The sequence below is a fragment of the Arvicola amphibius genome, chromosome 15 (assembly GCF_903992535.2).
Source record: "Arvicola amphibius chromosome 15, mArvAmp1.2, whole genome shotgun sequence".
NCBI classification, from domain to species: Eukaryota; Metazoa; Chordata; class Mammalia; order Rodentia; family Cricetidae; genus Arvicola; species Arvicola amphibius.
The window spans coordinates 36,263,563-36,284,642 of record NC_052061.1 but is presented as its reverse complement, the minus strand read 5'-3'; the positions used below and the strand labels follow the sequence as shown (position 1 = coordinate 36,284,642).

At 45.6% G+C, this 21,080-nt stretch overlaps 1 protein-coding gene across 1 annotated transcript in view; it reads left to right on the top strand.

Moving 5' to 3' along the window:
• Pkd1l3 (polycystin 1 like 3, transient receptor potential channel interacting) overlaps nt 1-21,080 on the top strand; it is a 55,041-nt gene that overhangs the window by 27,172 nt on the left and 6,789 nt on the right. The window contains exons 12-26 of the mRNA XM_042054206.1: nt 1,504-1,734; nt 3,568-3,669; nt 3,910-4,088; nt 6,901-7,047; nt 8,443-8,630; nt 9,040-9,251; nt 9,695-9,875; nt 10,465-10,651; nt 10,737-10,971; nt 12,633-12,732; nt 14,665-14,802; nt 15,950-16,135; nt 17,654-17,963; nt 19,276-19,409; nt 20,800-20,924. Coding sequence (XP_041910140.1) covers nt 1,504-1,734; nt 3,568-3,669; nt 3,910-4,088; nt 6,901-7,047; nt 8,443-8,630; nt 9,040-9,251; nt 9,695-9,875; nt 10,465-10,651; nt 10,737-10,971; nt 12,633-12,732; nt 14,665-14,802; nt 15,950-16,135; nt 17,654-17,963; nt 19,276-19,409; nt 20,800-20,924 — 2,655 coding nt within the window. The remainder of the gene's footprint in view (nt 1-1,503; nt 1,735-3,567; nt 3,670-3,909; nt 4,089-6,900; nt 7,048-8,442; nt 8,631-9,039; nt 9,252-9,694; nt 9,876-10,464; nt 10,652-10,736; nt 10,972-12,632; nt 12,733-14,664; nt 14,803-15,949; nt 16,136-17,653; nt 17,964-19,275; nt 19,410-20,799; nt 20,925-21,080) is intronic.

The following is a 21,080-nucleotide window of genomic DNA, read 5'->3' as shown; positions in this document are numbered from 1 at the left end:
TTCTCCAAGGTCTGGGACTTGATCTGGGTGTTGTGGTGTTTGTGTGTAGCCCAGCACTTGGGAGGCAGAACAGGGGGGCATGAGTTCAAGTCCAGCCTGAGATACATAGTGAGACCCTATGTTAAAAAAAAAAAAGCTTGTCAGCCTGGTCTACAAGAGCTAGTTCCAGAACAGGCACCAAAGCTACAGAGAAAACTTATCTTGAAAAAAACAAAACAAAAAAAAAAAAAAGAAAAAGAAAGAACGAAAAGAAAAGAAAAAAGAAAAAAGCTTGTCAAGCACAAGATGGAATTCTCAAGAAAGCAACTGCCTCAAACAGTAATTTCTGGCAGCTATTTCTCAGGCAAATCCCCCAGTCAGGAGCATCTTAAGAAGCAGGTTCTGCCGTTGGCTGTGGGTGAGCCAGGCAATGCCGCCACACCACGTTTCAGAGAAACCATGCATTGAAGAGCAAGACTCAAGAGCGTCTATGCTGTCAGGACACAAGCACCGATAACAGAATCATCAGGATGCTTCTACTCCACTGAAGCTCTCTGTGATGCTGCCTCTGAGTACAGGAGAGTAGTGACTAAGTAGCCAGGACTTAGCATCGTGTGGCAGAACTAAGGAATTAGTCGTGGAGGCAATATTTTCAGTGGAAGGGATCAATCCCATGGCTTCAGGCTTGCTAGGGAAGCACTCTACCACTGAGCTCATGTTAGAGGCCTTCATTCACCAATTCAAACATACATTGGTAGTTTCCATTCATACATACTTACTGGTACAATTTAAAAATACACATTATGAAGAAATATTATCCCATATGGAGAATTAGAGGGAGTAATTTAAAAGTTCTAAACATACCGTAACTCAGCTTTCTCAAAGTTATTATTTTTCTAATTCAGAGTGATTTGGGGGTTGTTCTTGCTGTTGTTTTATTTTGAGACTAATTGTGTAGGGTCTAATTATGTAGCCCAAGCTAGCCTGAATCTCATAGAGATGCACTTGGTAATGCTGGGATTATAGGTACAGGCCATCACACCTGGCCTCATCCAGAGTCTTAAAAATAAACTCTCAGGAATAATAGAAAGCACATACGTACCCCTCACTGTTTCCACTCCCTCCCTCCTGTCGAGGGTAGCCCCGGCCCTGGATTTGCTGCACACACTCTTTCTTTCTGTACTTACTCAATGGACACCTTACATATGAGGTACCATGTTAGAAACTGGGGATGCAGCAATATCAGTGAAGAAGATTGCACACATGCAGGGCTGCCTAGCAAGACAGCCTGAATGCAACCCCTTGAGCCCATATGGTAGAAGGGAGGACTAATTTCTGCAAGTCATCCTCTGGCATCCACATATGCCCTGTGGTGCATCATCAGCCATGCACATACACATAAATAAGTGTTTAGAAAACAATCTTCATATCCTCTTCTGCCTCAAGGCTGCCAGTGTTGCATTTCCTGCTTGCTGCTCCTTAGCACACTCTACCTTAGACTTGGCGTCTTCAATCTCCTTCCAGGTAGGGCTGCAGAGCACCATGCTGAAGACGCAGTGTCTCTGTAATCACCTGACCTTCTTCAGCAGTGACTTCTTCATTCTGCCCAGGACGGTAGATGTGGAAAACACCATCAAACTGCTTCTTCATGTGACCAGCAACCCTGTTGGGGTGTCACTGCTGGCCAGCCTTTTAGGATTCTATATCCTCCTAGGCATGTGGGCTTGGAGGAAGGATCAAGCAGACTTGCAGAAGGTGAGAAGGCCTGGGCTCCAAAGGCCACCGTGTCTTGAGTGTGTCAAGTTAGATGGGGGAAGTAGGCATTATAAGCCAGGGAGCAGAGACATTTGAGTGGGGGTAGTATTACATTTTTCTGCATGTCTACTGTTGCAAAACAAAGTCACTTTTTTCTTTTTCTTTCTTTGTGTTTCTTTGTGGGGTTTTTGTTGTTGTTGTTTCTTTGTTTGTTTAGTGCCAAGGTTGTATCATAACAAAAGTCAAGCAGATTAGAAATAAACCAGGAAATAGCTGTCGTAGGAACTCAACTGAAATCAAACTCATTTTTGTTTGTTTTTTTTTTTTTTTCAACACAGGGTTTCTCTGTGTAGCCCTGGCTGTCATGGAACTTGCTTTGTAGACCAGGCTGGCCTCGAACCTACAGAGATCCACCTGCCTCTGGCTCCCAAGTGCTGGGATTAAAGGCGTGCGCCATCACCGCTTCCCAGCTATGGAACTCATATTTATCGCACCTTATACACGAGAAAAAGTTACGCTGAGTCAAATTATAATTTAACATAACTGCAACATACAGAAAACTAGTAAAGAATGCTTTCTGGGGCTGGAGATATGGCTCCTTGGATAAAGGTGCTTGGCATTAAGCCCAGTGAACTGAGTTTGATCCCCAATATGCCCATGACAGAGAGAGAGAGAGAGAGAGAGAGAGAGAGAGAGAGAGAGAGAACAGCAGTTGACCTTTGACCTCTGACCTCCACTTGTGTGTCATGGCACACCTGTGCCTCCACCCTACACAAACATAAATAAATGCTAAAATTTTTAAAAATTATTTTCTGTGTCTTAAAACACAGTCTTATACTCTACCCCAACCTGACCCAAGAAACATACCATATAGTCCAGGCTGGCCTTGACCTCATGGTATCCTCAAGTGCTGAAATTACAGATGTGAGCCACCACACTTGACTGGGTAAATTTCTTTTAGATGGGATCTCACTGAGTAGTACTAGCTAGCCTGAAACTCACTGCATAGCCCAGGGTAGCCTTGAGCCCACAGAGATCCACCTGCCTCTGCCTCCCAAGTGCTACCACACCTAGCTATGATTAGAAAAAAATTTGAAACAGTGAAATATTTTGGCAGCTTTTTCTTAATTTCTGTTTTATACATTTCTTCTTTTTTTTTTCTTCAAGGCCTTATACATGCTAGGCAAGGGCACTACCAAATAGCTACACTGCAGCCCCTTGTTTATACTTGGACGTTCTGGGAGGTGGAGTGTCTGTTTCTTGTTGTCCTGGGTGAAATGTTACCAGCTTTAGAAAATAAAAGTACAAGACAGGCCAGGCAGTGGTGGCGCACACCTTTAACCCCAGCACTCAGGAGGCAGAGGCAAATGGAGCTCTGAATTCGAGGCCAGCCTGGCCTACAAAGTAAGTTCCAGAACAGCCAAGGCTGTTACACAAAGAAACCCTGTCTCAAACAAACAAACTAAAAAGACAGCAACTTAGTTTTCATTTCATATAAACAGCAAATGAGTCCATGGCCCTCACCGGTCAGTCATCTGAAACTCCAGTTTCCCTGGGTGTCCTCTGCATTGCACGCTCCTCCCGAGCAGGAGGGAGGCGGAGGGCTTGATGCCCGAGGCCTCAGGTGACACTGAGGATGTTCCCTTTTAAAGACAGAGCCTGGAGTTTCAGACCTCATCCCTCTGGTCACTTTGCTGGCCTGGGTGCTTGCCTGGCGACACCACCTCCCACTGCTTCCCATGGGGTTCCAACGCTGCCACGGAGCAGCCTATTCCCAGCTGGGCTCTACCGAATAGAGACCTGGCAAGCTCATGGCTTCTTCTCTGCCCGCAGGTGAAGTTGACCGTCCTGGCTGACAATGACCCCGGCTCTGCGTTTCACTACCTAATCCAGGTCTACACTGGGTATCGAAGGAGGGCTGCTACAACAGCCCAGGTTAGACCAACGTTCGTTACTGTGTGTCTTCTGCGACGAGGCACACTCTAACCTGGCAAAATCTTGGTGTCCAATAGTGCTTTAAAAGGAATCACGGGGATTGGCATTGCCTAGGCCTGAAGTGTAACGCGAGGAACCCTCCGGACTTATCCAACTTCCCAGGGCTGCTTCCTTCCACTTAAGGAAAAGCCCAACCATGTCCCAGTGCCTCCTGTTTTATCTCTCCTCATTGCGTCTTAGGTTGTCATCACCCTCTATGGCTCCGAGGGACACAGCGAGCCCCACCACCTTTGTGACCCACAGAAGAGAGTCTTTGAGCGGGGAGCGCTGGATGTTTTCCTCCTCTCCACTGGGTCCTGGCTGGGGGACCTGCATGGCCTTCGGCTGTGGCATGACAATTCTGGTGACAACCCTTCTTGGTAAGTACCTGCCCTGTGCTGGCTTATTTTTCTTTTAATTTTTTGTTTGTTTTCTCTTTTATTTTTTTTACATTTATTTATTTATTTATTTATTTAATTTATTTTGTATGCGTACGTGTGCACCGTTCACCCATGAATGGAGGTAAAGGGACGATATGAGAGTCTCCCTTCCACCAGATGGGTTCTGGAAACTGAGCTCAGGTCGTAAGACTTGATGGCAAGAGCCTTTAGCCACCGAGCCCCTCACTGGCTCTGGTATCTAGGTCCCTTGTAACCTTGCTGGAGACCAGCAAGTTACCATAGTAAACGGTAATGTTTTCAGCCAAATCATAACGAGCGGCTGCTGGATTCAAACCTTCAAAGAAAACCCAGAGAGAAATAAGGACACTAACGATACGGCGAGGGAGGGGTTGTATAATGGAGGACGAGCCCTCTCCCTCATTATTGGTCATACCCATGACCAGCAGACAGTCACGGTGACAATGACGAACAAAGACTGAACATGAAATCAAAGTCTTTTTTTTTTTCAGACAGGACTTGATGAAACGCATGTTGCTGACTCTTTCATTCACTGTTCTGACTTTCCTCGCTGGGTCCTGGACTGAAGTCCTCCGCTACTCTGTATCCTCTTCCAGATCATTGGTTGTTTGGACCAGAATCGCTGACATCTTCATCTGCCCTTTCCATGTCTTTGAGTTCTAGTCTACAGAGGGGTCATGTCACCTGTGCCTTGCATGTTTTCTATATTCCTGTGTTGTCACTCACATCTTTTGGTTTGGATATCTCTTCTGGAATTTTTTGTGGGGGAGGTCTTCTTAATTAACAACACATTCTTAAAGGCTTGATCCCACTACCACCAGGAAACATAAGGTGTCCATACATATGGATAAAGGTCTCATTGTGTAGCCCTGGCTGGCCGAGAACTTTCTATGTAGACCAGGATGGTTTTGAACTTATTGAGATCTGCCTGTTGTAAATGGATGTGCAGCATCCAGGCTTTGCTGAACCATCTATAAAGCATAGGAAGAGGAGATTTAATCTAATTTCTCAGAACAATAAGAATTTTACGGTAAATTAGCATTTGCTACCACTTCAAGTCACCCACAGCATGGAAACCGGGCATTGACTTTTCCTCTCTGTTATAAAAATCCAAGATGGCTTCTTCTTCCAACATAGCACAGCTTCATTTACATTGAACGCCTGCTGATGCCCTCTTCGTCCAAGATCATAGCTGGATCTTCCAGATTTCCTTCTGCATCTTCTGCGCTGGCACTGGTCCTTCCCTATGTGTTGCCATATTCAGGAGCGACTTCTTACTGTAGCCCACATGAGCCAGGCTCTGCCAGCTGCAGCCTCTTCTGTTGCTTCTGGGTCTTTGGAAACCTTCAGAGAACTTTAGAGAGTTACAGTGTTGCCCGGATCAGGGAATGTTGTGTCTGGTCTGATCTCGCCCAAGGAATTTCCTCCATTGTCAACATGTAGCCCGTTCTGCTTTCTCACTCGTGTGTCCTTTATAGTAGTGATCTCAGTTCCCTTCAAGACCTTTTCCTTTGTGTTCTCAAGTTGGTTTCCCTTTGGCCCAGGAGCACCAGTGCTCTGCCTAGCTCAGCTTTGAATACCTTCTTCACTAAGCCTAATCAGTCTTAGTTTTTTATTTAAAGGAAGAGGCCATAAGAGAGTCTCACTTGAACACTTAGAAGCCATTGTAGTTACTAACCGGCTTTACTTCAACATTTGATTGTTGTGTATCAAAGATTAGAGAGACCCAAAGAGATAGGGAGGACAGTGGGAGGGGCTCGTGAGTGGAGCAATCAAAATGTGTACAATAGTGACTGGTGGAGATCACTGTCTTATATATGGGTTGTAGTTTGTGGCATCCTAAGACATTTACAGACATGACGTCAGGAGGCACTAATCACTGTGCTGTGCAGCATGATGCCGGCTGGTGCTCTGTGTACCAGTCCATTGCTCTTCTATAGTCTACATATAGTTCAAGGCTAAAATACTGCAGCTGAGGGGTTGGGGAGGGAGGTGGCTCAGGGGCTAAAGTGCTTGCCATGAAAGTGTGACAAGCTGAGTTTGAATCTCCAGAACCCACACAAAGCCAGGTGTGGTAATGTACATTTGTCTCTGCAGAACTCCTACAGCAAATGGGGGGAGGGGGAGACAGGAGAATCTCTCATGGGCGCAGCTGTGAGCAAGAGACCCTGTCTCGGACCAGGTAGAAGGAGAGGACTGACACCCACGGCTGCGTTCTGATCCCCTATGCGTGCTGTAGCATGTGCACACATCACTATGCACAGGAGACATACACACATTTGAAAACTAAAAAAGAACATATAGTTAGGAAGAAAACAGATCTAAGACCTGAGAGCCTCTAGTTCTGATGCGACTGCAGACCCAGATGGGGTGAGAAGTCATTAGTATAAATGTGAAATATCAGTGGTGGAAAATAGAGGCACATGGAATGCTTTAAGAAATAATAGAACATTATCAGTCATGGAACAGAGAAAGTTGAAAGATACTCTCTCTCTCTCTCTCTCTCTCTCTCTCTCTCTCTCTCTCTCTCTCCACACACACACACACACACACACACACACATCTTCTCAGGCAGTGAAGTCTGCAGTCTGCCATCTTGGACATGACCTTCCTGAGGGCAGCAGGGGAGACTGGCTTGCCTGCCTATCATTATTGCCTGGCAAAGCATCTGTTGCTTACCTGGGTCCTCACTGCAGGTGCAAGGTGACCCTCTTATCCCAGGGCAGACAGTCGATGTCCACTTCCTAACACGGCGGCCTTGATCTGACGGCAGGTATGTAAGCCAAGTGATCGTCAGCGACATGACTGTGAAGAAGAAATGGCATTTCCAGTGCAGTTGTTGGCTGGCCGTGGACTTGGGCCACTGCGAGCGCGATCGGGTCTTCACACCCGCCTCCAGGAGGGAGCTCTCTTCCTTCAGGTACAATTGTCCGTGCAGACACTAATGCGTGCTTAGAAGACTGTATCTCAGCTCTTTACTCCTCGTCGTCTCTCCATCAAACTTTTCAACCCCCCAGATTTTGGACACGTCTTGGCAATTCCTTCCTCAGACCAAAATGCATGGCTGCAAGAGGCCGAGCATGTGAACTTAGATAAAATGCCTAAACGTGGTCCCTAACCTCTCCTCAGGAATGTTCCCTTTCCTCCCTTTGTGTGGCGGGAACAGTAAGCGGCCCTTACATCTGAGAAGCCGCTCCCATTCTGTTGCCACAGAAGAAACAACCATCCTATTTTTGTTATGATCTTGAGAAATTAAGGGAAGGGAAAACCTGGGTAGTTGGTTTCCTTCAGATTGGCTGGGTCTGTAGTCATCTGAGACTTCATGCTGGCACCATGGTCAGCAGGTGGTGACGGCTGTCAGCCACATAGCACCTACACATGGCTACCCCAGCATGGCAGCCTCAGGCTATCTGGGTGCTTTCTCTTGTGACCCTGCTCTGTAGAGCTTCCCAGGGAAGAGACAGTCTACCATTCAATGGGAGAAGTTCAAGTGAATTTTGAAAATGTATTTAAATTGTCACATGAACATAAAGTTTATAGTTTACCTGACCTAGTAAAGGCTATGTGGCTTGACACTACCTCTGATCTCCAGGTAAGCTTTGTCAGAACACAAACAAAATATCACAGCATCCTCTGCATTAGGAGTATAGAGGGCAATCAAAACATGAATTTCCTGAAGTATTTTGAATAGAAGTCTACTTCTGAAGAAATCTACCAAAAGCGTTTAGATCATCACAACTATGGCATTTTTTATTTTAAGATCTCATATGATATAAAGAGCTCATACAGGGCTGGAGATATGGCTCTGCAGTTTTTAGAGCATTTATTGCTATTACAGAGGAACCAGGTTTAATCCATGGTACCCTCATAGTGGTTCACAACCATCGTGCCTCAAGCTCCAGGGGATCCAATGCCTTTCTGTGGCCTCCATGGACACCAAGCAGGCATGTGGTACACAGACATACATGAAAGTAAATACCCACACATACAAGATAAAAGAAATGTCTTAAAGCTTGTTTTAATCTCATATAATACATGTTATCTGAAAGCTTGATCAGAAAGGTGGTAAGTGGAGGCTGAGAACCTGCTGTGCATTTTGCTGCTGGACAAACCATGCCTCAGTCTAGGTTGCTTCAAAGTGAAAGCTCAGGCTGGTGGGATGGTAAAGGCATTTGCTGCTAAGCAAGGTGACCTGCATTCAATCCCTGGAACTCACACTGCATAAGGAGAGCAATGACTCCTCTGACCTCACACTTGAAGCCCCACACACAGAAGAAAAACTAAGTGGATTTTCTCATCTAATTTCTCATTTTAGCCACCTGTTCCCCTCCACGATCGTAGAGAAGTTCACCCAGGACTACCTGTGGCTCTCGGTTGCAACCCGACATCCCTGGAGCCAGTTTACAAGAATGCAGCGGCTCTCGTGCTGCATGACGCTGCTCCTCTGCGACATGGTCATCAACGTTATGTTCTGGAAGATGGGTGCTACCACGGCCAAGAGGGGTGAGCAAAGCACATGTGAGCCCTGATGTGTGCTGTCCGCAGTGCGCAATGTTTTGACTGTCTTTCCCTCTTTAAGCGCTAGGGATCAAGTCGCGGTATGCCATCATTTCCCTGACGTCATATGCTAACACATTCTCTTGGTGCTCTCGTTGATAAATAAAGCCGTCTCACCGGTGGTGGTGGTGCACGCCGTTAATCCCAGCACTCGGGAGGCAGAGGCAGGCGGATCTCAGTGAGTTCAAGGCCAGCCTGGGCTACAAGAACTAGTTCCAGGATAGACTCCAAAGCTACAGAGAAACCCTGACTCAGAAAAAAAGTCTCATGATCTTTACTTTCATGGAAAACTTTCGACTCTCAGATAAGTTCCCACGTAAGCAGCTCTAACCCAGAAGGGTGGAAGCTAAGCCAGGCTCTCCTTTCATAGGTCCATTGGCTGTGACCTGGTCAGAGATACTCATCAGCTTCCAGACTGCCATCATCCTCTTCCCTACCCATCTTGTCTTTGGGCGGCTCTTCCAGTTGATTCACCCACCAGAAACTCTGCCCCCACTTCCTCCCACCCAGGCTGCCTGCCCCTCAGGTCTTGGGTGTGAGTCCCCGTCTCCTGCACAGGTGGTCACGGTAAGCTTGCGATCTAATTTTTGTATGTAAAGTACCTTCCCCCATCTGTGTGGTGGGAAAGAGTCATGGAGGACTCCTTGGGAGGCTCACAGTGTTCTGGTCCCTTTCCTGTCCTTCCTCTAAGTCCTGTCCTCTGAGTTGATGATCTCAGCTCTAACTTTCTTCCAAGATTACAAACTGCTCTGGAGTCTGAGTGTTGGGGCTGCCTCTACTACTACTACTACCCCAGAGCTGTGTTAGTTTTTGATGTTTGAGCAACCTGTCCCTCTCTCGTGCTCTAGTCTCTCATAGAAGTGGTTTTGAAGCCACTGTGGGCTGACTCTTTCCTTACCCTAGGCATGGGCCCTTGATGAAAAGAAAAAGGCTTGCCAGTCTGTAAATGGCGCTCAGGGCTGGACTAATGCAAGACAGACTGAAGCCTCTCAACTCGGTTCCATATCCAGGAATTAAAGCAAACTGTGGGATTCCTGCTCAGAAGAAATGCACGTCTGCTCTCGGAGCATGAACAGAATTCGTGGGGTTCTTGTGACATTGGCGCGCTGGTGACACTTTTATCCAGCCTCCTCTATTCTCAGTTTGAAGAGCAAGGCTGTCACCAGCAGACGGAAGCCCCGAGAGAAGACGGTAAAGTCCAATGATTTAGTAACACATCTAGCGTCGACTCCACGCCCTTGTAAACCAAACCTTAAGTTCTTATTCATTTTTGCCTTTCAACACAAGACAATTTATGCTTATTTAATTTCCCTAAGCTGATAGCTTGAGCTGATAGCTTTGGTTTCTTGGCTTCTAGATAATCTGGTAATAAAACCATAGTACTAATTGTAAACATGTAAAAAATATTGAGATCCCATATTCCATCGGCTGAGCCTGCCATGTCATCGTTTCTTTCCCTTGAATGGAGAGGTGGCGCGATCTGTGAATTTTGAATGCAGTTTGGGAACTCGCTAGTCCAGGCTGCATGTGCTGGAGCTCAGGTGGAAAAGCTCAGTAAGGTTTTAAAAGTGTCTGAGTCAAAGATCAGAAGCGTACACTAGTGAGCTGCGTCTGCACCCTCAGGAGGGAACAGTACGGCAGGCAGTTGCTAGAGCCTGTCTCCATCAGTGCCAGGAAACGTTAACGTTACTGCCACCTAATAAACTGCTCATCTCCACCTCTGATCCATATTTACTGAAATCTCCCATCTGTGAACATGTCAACCGAAATAAATCCACAGCAGAAAACCACCACCATTTCTGCCACTACCTGCTCCAAGTTCTGCAGAGACTGAAATCCCACTTAAGTGTGTTCAGTGCTGCTCAGGCCCACCAGCCCTGTGACTTCTCAGAAGCAGTTAGCCAACTCCAAAGCCTCCAGGAACTCCTGAAAACACAGATTCTTCCCAGGGAGGGAGGGCCAAGCAGGTAAGCACTCTGGACCCCTGTCCCTACCCGGAAACTTTCTCTTGGTATCTGGCCGGAAACGATTCCTTCAGTTTCTATTCTTCAGGCACACGACCAGTTTCCCCATCCTAAGCCCAGAAGAAGGGAAGAAGCGTGTGTCTTTTTGCCTGGTCAGATGGTTGAAGTACAGCTGCTGGCTCCTCCTAGGTGTCGTGAGCCTGGCTTCAGCCTTTTTCACAACACTTTATAGCCTGGAGCTGAGCAAAGACCAAGCCACCAGCTGGGTTATTTCGATGCTGCTATCAGTGCTTCAAGATGTCTTCATCAGCCAGCCCATAAAGGTACTGGAGAATGGGACGGACCATTACAATTGTAGGAAACTGGAGAAACTGAGGTCATGTGTGTAAACCCAAGGGTTCTGAAAATTAGTAAAGAAATCAACAGGCAGAATGATATCTGTTAGGGATCTATGTTGTGTTAAGTAATAACAGAAAATGACTAGCAGCTAATAAATAGATTAGCATATGAAGATGGAGACAATTTTTAAAAATCAAACATTGTGACTGGGCGTTGGTGGTGCACATCTTTTATCCCAGCACTGTGGAGGCAGAGGCAGGCAGATCTCTGTGAGTGTTGAGGCTAGCCTGGTCTATACAGTGAGTTCCAGGTCAAACACTGTGGTTGATGAGATAGCTCGGCAGGTAAAGGCCCTTGCTGTCTGACCCCTGAAGTCTGATCCCAGGGACCCACATGAAAGTGGAGGGAGAGAACCAACTCCATGAAGCTGTCCTCTGACTTCCACAAGAACTGCACAGCATGTATGCACACAACACTCAACACACACACAATGGTAATAACAATATTAATAATAAATAAAATAATGACAGTAACTTTTATTAAAAAAAAACTTTTTTTTGGTTTTTCAAGACAGGGTTTCTCTGTGTAGTCCTGGCTGTCCTGGGGACCAGGCTGGCCTTGAACTCACAGAGATTTGCCTGCCTCTGCCTCCTGAGTGCTAGGATTAAAGACGTGCGCCACCACCTCCAGGTAACAAGCCACTTTTTTTTTTTTTTTTGGTTTTTCGAGACAGGGTTTCTCTGTAGCTTTGGAGCCTGTCCTGGAACTAGCTCTTGTAGACCAGGCTGGCCTCGAACTCACAGAGATCTTTCCGCCTTTGCCTCCCAAGTGCTGGGATTAAAGGCATGCACCACCACTGCCAGGCAAGCCACTTTTTCAAAGGAACGTAATTGGGGTTAGAAAGATGGCTAGGCAGTTAAGAGTACTTGCTGCTTTTTGCCAAGGACCCAGGTTTGATTCCCAGCACCCATATAGTGGCTCACAGATATCCGTAACTCCAGTTCCTTTTTTCTGACCTCTGAGGGTACCAGGCATGCAAGTGGTATACATACATAAACGAAGGCAAAACACTCATACACACAAAATAAAATAGATAAATCTTTTTTAAAAAAATCAGTCAACATAAAGATTTTTAACTAAGGAAGAGTCAAAGCACACCAAAGTATAGAAAACTATACTTTTATAACATAGTGCACTCTCGAGTTCTGAAACCCAACATCAGAAATTACCAGTGATGGCCAACATTGCTTCATCTGTTTTGAAAAAGAAACTTTCAAAGTTCACATGACTTTCATCTGTATATCTCTAAAATTTATATTTCTCTAAAAATTAAACGTTTTAAAATATAAAATCACGACAACGCATAGATAAGTTAACATGAGAATACACACTTGAGGAGCCAGCCGGTCCTGTCTCTCACCAGTAAAGAAACCTGAGTTTGATCCGGGGATACTACATGATAGAAGGAGATAAAAACTCTGAGAAGTTATCCACCTCTCCATAGGGATGCCATGGATACAAGATAATATAAACGTATGAATGAATGGGGCATGCTATCCGTCCCCACCCCACTGTATGTATGACATCATTGTCTGGGGCCCTACAGTACCTGCTCATGGAGTTCCCCTGTGACTCTTGTCTCCAGGTGATCCTCATCTCGTTCCTGTTCTCACTGACAGCAAACCGGATGCCATGGCTTAACAAAGACAAGGAACAACATGCCAAGAGAATTGTAGCACTTTGGGGTAATTCCAATAATCCCAACTACTGTTTAGTTTTATGAAGAGCAGACCATGTAAAAACAGTAGAATTCGAGGCACCTCAGTGATTCCAGAGGCCATATTCTCTGCCCAGGAGCCCCGTGTCACACACTCATGCGTCCCCTGGAAACCAGTGCTTCTTCTCAGTGCTTCCGTGCTCTGCTCCATCTCTCCTCCCTCCTGAGCCCCAGATGGTGTTTGTACTGCCTGTCATCTCTACCTGAATGCCTTCAGTTGCCTCAGACCGAGCTGTCTGCCCGCCCCACAAATCCACTCTTCTGTATTTTCTCATTTCTGGCAGGTGGCATCACCCCCATAGCTCTAAACATTAGAGTAACCCTAAGTACCCTTACTCCCCGCACTCCATCACCAAGTCTGAGGGATTACAACTTGTAAAAAACTGACTAAAAGTTACTCACAGCACCTGGAGAAATGTTGCAAATGCAACGTTGAGCCAAAAGTGAAAAATGCAAAAAATGCTAGCACAATGCTGTACATGTGTTGGCTAGAGCATATGTGTGCATCTCCTATAAATCCCCTAAAATCTCTAAAACTCAGGAAAAGGTTCCCTCTCTGAGGGAAGGAAAGGGTACGGCATGGAGGAGAATGTGATGGGCATGAAGCTAGCAACCACTCGCTTAAGCTAAAGGCTAGGCACTCCAATCCTAGTGAGGTTTCACAAATTAACAGTCTCACTTGAAATGCCTTTCTAGTCCTTATTTCATTTCTTTGTTTGTTTGTTTTGTTTTGCTGTTTGTCTTGAGAAAGGGTTTCTCTCTGTAGCTGTGGTGCCTGTCCTGGAACTAGCTCTTGTAGATCAGACTGACCTCGAACTCACAGAGATCCACCTGCCTCTGCCTCCCAAATGCTGGGATTAAAGGTGTGTGCCACCACCGCCTGGCGTTATTTCTTATGCATTTGAGCTATTATTCTCTTTATGTGAAGTGACTTCTTTTTCAAAGTTATTGTCCTTGTCCATCTGAAGATCTATGACCTGCCCTTAAGACAAATGTTGTGTGGGGTGTAGCTCAGGGTAAGAGTGCTTGCTTGCATACAAAAGGCCCTAAGGTGTGAGTCCCAGCACTGAGAAGAAAAGTTAAATACCAATTGCTCTGTGATGCCATTTCCAAACTTTCTTTGGAGTTTTGTTTGTTTTCCAATGATTGATTCATACTTGGCACAGACATGCTGGTGACTTCTTTGATTTCCCCTCTCTCTGTCTCTTTCCCTACCTCTGTCTCTAACCTTCCCTTTTCTTATTAATCTATATGTTCTTCTGCTCCGTATAGTCTTTAAGGCAGACCATTGTCCCCTCCTGGATTCTTCAGAAGAGCTCAGTGTTGGGCCCTTTCCCGAATCTGCATTGAGTAGAAGTCCAGGTGGTTTCCACCCACGTTAGACTTGAGAACAGTGTTCCCCAAACTCACTCCACCGAGTGGGAGCACAGGTCTCTAGTCTGAGACAGAAGAAGACAGCGAATTCCTTTATGCCCATTGAATCTACTTTTAAGATGAAAAGGCTAGGGGCGTGCTCAGTAGACATGTGAGGCCAGCCTGGGCTACTTCTGACAACAAAGGCACTGCCAGGAAGGAGAACATGCTAGGGTTGTTGTTCGGTATGCTACCATATTTCATGTGTGTTAGATGAGCACTCAACAATTACCATACTAGTGCTGAATCTCATTTTTCTAGTAACCAGTTTTTATCATCTTCTATCAGTTTGGTCCCCAATGGGTTGGAATTTTAAGAAGGCAAACCCAGGCCTCTTCCCCATAAATGGAGAGGTACTGCTTAGATATCATTTTATCTGTCCCTCCAGCATTCAAACGGAGATGCCTGCAACAGATGCTTGACAAACAGTTGGCAGCCATGTAATGAAATATAACATTTCTTTGACATATATTTCAATATCTGACAGCGAAGTGTTCCTCATCGGCTCCTGGTTTGAGAGATAAGAACAATCCCATCTATACAGCCCCAGCAGTGACCAGCTCTGCCAAGCACCCAGGAAGAGCCTGGAAGAAGCAGCTCTTCAAGCTGACTGGCGGTAGCCTGGGTATGAAGGGGTGGCAGCGGCATGCACCTCGGTACACACTGTCAAGGGGAGTGTGGGGACAATAAGGTGGAAAACGGGGGAGGGCAGAAAAGTGTCTTTGAAAATGAAATTTAGCGGGGCTGGAGAGATGGCTCAGAGGTTAAGGGCACTGGCTGTTCTTCCAGAGGTTCTGAGTTCAATTCCCAGCAACCACATGGTGGCTCACAACCATCCATAATGAGATCTGGTGCCTTCTTCTGGCCTGCAAGCAAACATCCAGACAAAATGCTGTATACATAATAAATAAATAAATTTAAAAAAAAGAAAGAAAATGAAATTTAGCATTCCAGCAACTGAGGTGATGTGATCCCTGGAAGAACCCTGAGCTTCCCTCTGGCCCTCAGGTTTCTCTGAGGTGGGTGCAAAGGAGAAAACAATACCCAGTTCGCGCACCTCCTAGAGGGTGGGGGGTGAAATTGCTTTGGAAAATGGTTCTCCTAAGTGCTGGGTTTGATGTACTTAGCACACAACTGGATTCCCTGGACCAGAAAACAGAAAGCAGCAATTCTCTTGTTCTTTTTTTTTTTTCATGCCTTCCCCTTGTGAAGCCAGAATGTGAAAGAGCACTTACCTCTAAGAGTCAAAATGCAGTATGCTTATGGGGGATGTCTCTTGAGTTAAATTTCTGATTATTGGCAGGAGGATTCTGAAAAATAAAAAATATATAATATTTATCTATACATATATGTATATTCTGGGTATACAGATGTATATATATATATATATATATATATATATATATATATATATATATATTTCTCTCTGTGTGTTGTGTGTGTGCATGCATACACATTGGATTGCCTATTTCAACTGCTAGGATTTTTTTTTGTTTTGGGGGGATTGGTTGTTTTTTTGGCTTTTTTGATACAGGGTCTCACTATGTAGCTCTGGCTGTCCTGGAACTCACTATGTAGACCAGGCTGGCCTCAAACTCACAGAGACCCACCTGCCTCTGCCTCCCGAGAGCTGGGATTAAAGATGTGTGTCACTATGTCCAGCTCCAGTTTGACTGGTTTTAACCTACAAACGTATTTAAGTGTAAGAAAAATGGAAAAGGTTTAGATTTCTAAAGTAACTGCTCAGATAGGATTTTTTGTTTGTGAACCAGTCCAGATCCTCTTTCTGGGCCTGCTGATGGCTACCGTCTACTCCGCCAGGGACTCCAGTCAGTTTCTCCTCCATCAGGCTATCTCGAAGAGGTTTTCTCACCGCATCTCAGAAATCAAACTTCTGAAGGATTTCTACCCCTGGGCCAACCACACCCTCCTTCCCAACCTGTATGGGGATTACAGCGGTAAGGACCGTTCTGGGCAGCTGGGAGGTGCCATTAGCTCTCCTGAAACCCCTACTATAACCCATGGAAAATTAGAGAAAGATCAGCCGGCTTCTCAGTGTGGCCACACCTCTGTGGACACTGCAAAGTCCCTAGACTCCACCCGAGAAGCTTCAGTTAATGACTCACGGTGACCGGTGGCAACCTCTTCCTACCTCGGGCACCAAACACACATGTAGTGCACACACGTACATATAGGCAACACACTCAAACTTATTAAGTCTAAAATAAGTATTTTCAGCCAGATGTGTTAGTTCGTGATGTCTGAAATCCCGGTAGTTGGGAAGTAGAGGCCAGCCTAGGGCTACATAGTGAGGCTATCTCAAAACAAAAGAAAACAAACAAGGGCTTGGGATGTAGAGTAGTGGTCAATCACCAGCACTGAAAAAAAAATGTTTCCAGATTGTTCTTACCGTGTCAATAACTAATCCTATTAGCAAAGCACCAGAGCTGCCCACATCGTCCCCGCATAGTGGAAGCATTTCCAAAGTGCACAAGGGGCCCTGGAGCAGCAGCAGGCTTTGCCGCCTGCACTCAAGAGAATCATCAGATTCTTAGAGCCAAACCAGAGCGCTGTGTCCCACCTTCATAAAGGCAGCCCTTTCTCCAGCCTTCTCTATATCTTTAAATCATAAAGCTGTGATCCCCCTGCTCAAAATCTCCCAAAAGGGACATTTAGATTAAAGTGTCGAATCCTCCCGAAGTTGACAAGACCTGTTCCGTCCAGCCCTAGCTACATGAGGAGTCACCTCCTCTCCTCCTCCTCTCCCTGATGCTCCTGCCACTCTCGCTAAATACATCAGTCACGCCATCACCACCTTGAGAACTTGCTGCTCCCCTGCTGGAATCTACACTGTGCTTCAGACTCTGTCAGGGTCTCTCCCGCGCCGCTCTGCCAGAGACTCTTTTTCCTGTCAGCCTAACAGCCTGCCGCTCCTCACAAAACACGGCCTCCTCACACCTGAACTCCCTGTGTTACCTGTCCTTCTTGTCCCTCCCCTGTGAGCTCCCGGAGGGTGCAAATGCCCTTGTAACCACTGTTTGTTCCTGGCACCTAGCACAGGGCTTGGTTCGTGTCAGCACAGAAGGTGTGCTCTTGAGGAAGGAATGGAGGTCGGCTTTTCCATCTTTTGTTAGGTTTAGCTTCGCTGTTGCTGTTTAAAGGAGGTGTTTGATTTCTGCACCTGTGGTAAGTGGTATGGCAAGATGAATACTATTATTTGGTGCCAAGTAGCCCCCAATAAATTATCATTTTTAAGTTAATAGATTTTTTCCATTGATCCTCTTAATTTATCTAGATAATGCATACCATTCAGAAATTATCACATAGTTTCATTTGTTGTCATATTTTTCTTTATGTCTGATTGCATTAGTTCATGTTTCTAAATGTTTTTAAAATTGCCAAGGAAGTGTCATGGGTTGTATCATTCAGTTAGCAACAAGACAGCTTTTTAATTGATCATTTTACTTTCTCACTAGGCTTTATTACTGATGGGAACTCCTTTCTTCTGGGCAATGTTGTGCTTCGCCAGATTCGCATTCCTAATGGCACGCTTTTCCCAGTATCTCTCCACGAACGAGAGAACTCACAGCCCCAGCATCAAGAGGACAGAGAGAACTATGGGGTCGGCTGGGCTCCCCCTGATACAAACATCACAGAAACTGACAGTATTTGGCATTATCAGAATCAGGAGTTACTGGGAGGCTATCCCATCCAGGGAGAGTTAGCCACTTACTCGGGAGGAGGATACGTTGTGAGGCTGGGAAGAGACTCCAGTGCTGCAGCCAGGTGAGTTTGTGCCCTGCCTGAACAAGAGGCCCATCTCAGGACAGCTGGGCATCTGTGCCCAGCTGAGACATTCCAACAGCCATTATAACGCTCTAGTCTGTCTCCGGTACATACACGCACTTCTAAGAAAATATACCATGTATTTTATTATTATTATTATTTGGTGTGTATTGGTATTTTGTCTGCATGTGTGTCTGTTCATCAAATGTGTACAGTGCTTTCAGAGGCCAGGAGAGGGCGTCGGATGCCCAAAGACTGGAGTTACAGATTGTTGTGAGCTGCCATGTGGCTGCTGGGAATTGACCCTGGGTCCTCCGGAAGAACTGCTTGTGCTCTTAACCACTGAGCCATCGCTCCAGCCCCTGGAACTAGAGCTTTAAATGTAAAAATTTCCTGGTCCACTTCAAGTTACAAATATGTTGTGTTTTGTCAATTTGAAAAAAAAAAAGAAAGAAAAGACCATTTTTAATCTGAAAAGAGATTTTAGTTTCAATTCTAGGGGTAGCTGAACCCAGGTGAGTCTGTCTATCTTAGACACACTGTAGTCTTCAGACATAAATGGGAACATTACCCTTTGTGAGCCATGATGTGAAAGATCAGCCCACAGTTCAAACGCCTGAACTAAACTGCCAAGGATTTACAGAATGATTTGATCCAGGAATCCTGAGAGTCTTTGCCATCATAAATGAAAAAATCTAAATTAAAATAATTGTTTTCTGACCAGGCAAGATGGCTCAGCAGGTAAAGATGCTTGCCACTAAGCCTGATGACCTGAGATAAAAACCCACGTGACAGGAGAGAACTATCGACTTCAAGTTGCTCTCTGACCTCCATAGGTTCACCATGATACACACACCCCAAGAAATGTAAGAAAATTTTAAAGTAAAACTTGCTTCAAAGTTATAGCAGCAAGGAATTGCTCTAAGACAATGTCAATCAAGTAATGGTGTTTATACATCTATGTTTCTTTCACTTCCTTGGTACTGGATAGGTGTTGGTGTGGAGTATTTAAAGTTTCAAATAGTAGTTGACGGAGTTTATGAAACTAATCCTGCCTTACAGATTAAATGCCAGACGGGGTCGCCCGGGTCTCTACCCTTGGTGTGCACGCACCTGTGAACATCTTGTTTCTTAGTGTGCCATCCTGTCACCACCATGAGAATCTGGGTGTTACGGGTCACGAGGTCTTTTTGTAGGAGCACTCTGTCAAGGAATGTGGCTTCTCGTGTGGTCTGTAACCACGCCAGGGTACTGTCTTCCATTTTGACCCTGGATGGAGACAGTAGCTGCCTCTGTTTTCCTGTGTGTTCAGAGTCCTGCGGCACCTGGAGCAGAGGCGATGGCTGGATCACGGCACCAAAGTCCTCTTCGTGGAGCTCACAGTCTTCAATGCTAACGTGAACCTGCTGTGTGCGGTGACCCTCATTCTGGAATCCAACAGTGTGGGTACGGGGTCTCCTCTCCTTGCTCTGCAAGCTGGCTATCTCAGGACCAGGCCTCCTTTACTAATCATTTACTATTCCTTCAAGTGAATTTAATTAGAATGATTACTCAGAAATATGATTTTTTTAAAGGCAAATAGTTCAACTAACAGCCCGTCTATATCGTACTCACCAGAGGCTATTTTTAGTTTTAACTGGTATTCAACTTATTAATTTATAATTTTTTATTTGATTTTTTTTTGAGACAGGCTCTCTCTATATTGCCCTAACTCTTCTAGAACTTGCTATGTAGACGAGGCTGTCTGCCTCTTCCTCCCAAGTACTGGGATTAAAAGCATGGATCACCATGCTGGGCTTTCCAATTCTTTTAAAGTGATGTTTATTCATGAAATCTTTAGTTTTGTTCCTTTATCTATAGATCCCTAACATGAGCACACCTTTCCTCTCCCATCGCTTTCTTTCCTGTCTTCAGTTTTGAGCTTCCGCCACTGGCATGGTGGCATCTCACAGATGGCTACATGCCAAATGGTACCTCCCTTTACAGGCAGTCTGCCTCGCCCCACCTCCCTTCCTCCTTCCTTCTCTGCCCTAGAACTGACTGACAGGTGGTCTGCCATTAACCACTATGTATTGTTTCTAACGGGGAACTTTTCCCTCCCAGACCAGCAGAACAAGCAGCTTCTCACCCTTCCCTCTAACTCAGTAGTTTTCCACCTTCCTAATGCTGCAACTCTTGGGTTAATGCATAACTATTCATAACCATAATTTTACCACTGCTAATAAATCATAATATAATGTGAACAGTGAGAACCACTGTTCAAAATGAACCTGAAGGCTTTCTGGGGGTTCTCCACTGGGCGGGGCAGTGGAGCTTAAATCTTGAGATTTAGCTGTACAAAGTAAGAAAATTTTGTTCCTAAATGTACTTTCTGCCTATCAGGGGTACATCTCGGTTCCAGTGTTTTGGGGCTAGTGCACAGAATTATGAAAGTTTATAAAACCATAAACTTTCACATTCTCACTGTTCTTTTTGACTGCATCTGAAACCTTGCATCCCCTCTGCATAGAAGTGTCTCCACATTCATGACTTGTGGGTGCTTTCTGTTCTCATGCCTGCGGCCACTCTGAGTTAAAAAGAGGATCGCCTGTTGTCAACGGCCTGTCCCGTTAGCCGAGACCAACCATATGTATTCTTTCTCTCTCCCAACTTCAGTGAAACTGGAGTTTCTCTAGTAGCTTGCCCATGGTTCACATAAAGTTCTGGACAGTTCTGCAGGAAAAACTAAGTGGGGCATGGAGACTGGAGTGTTTGAACCCAGCAGCAGATGGAGCTGTGTGGCTCTGTGCCAAGGAGAAAAGCTTAGACTCTTGACTCCAGTTGTTCTTCTTACCAGGGACTTTCTTCACCTCTCTACGCCTTGACAGTCTGACTTCCCTCCAGTCATCCAAGAGGGGTTTTGCTTGGATTATCCTACAAGTCAGCTACTACCTGCTCGTCTGTTACTACACCTTCATACAGGTGAGCCGTATGTCAGACAGTCGCCAGGCGAACCCTCTCTGGCGGGATCCATTGTGACGTGGTGCTCCATTACAGTGGTGGTCTCAGTCCTTCCTCGGGGCCTGGTTTCAGAGGTTAACAGATTTCCACCAAGTAGAATAACTCATTCAGTTATGT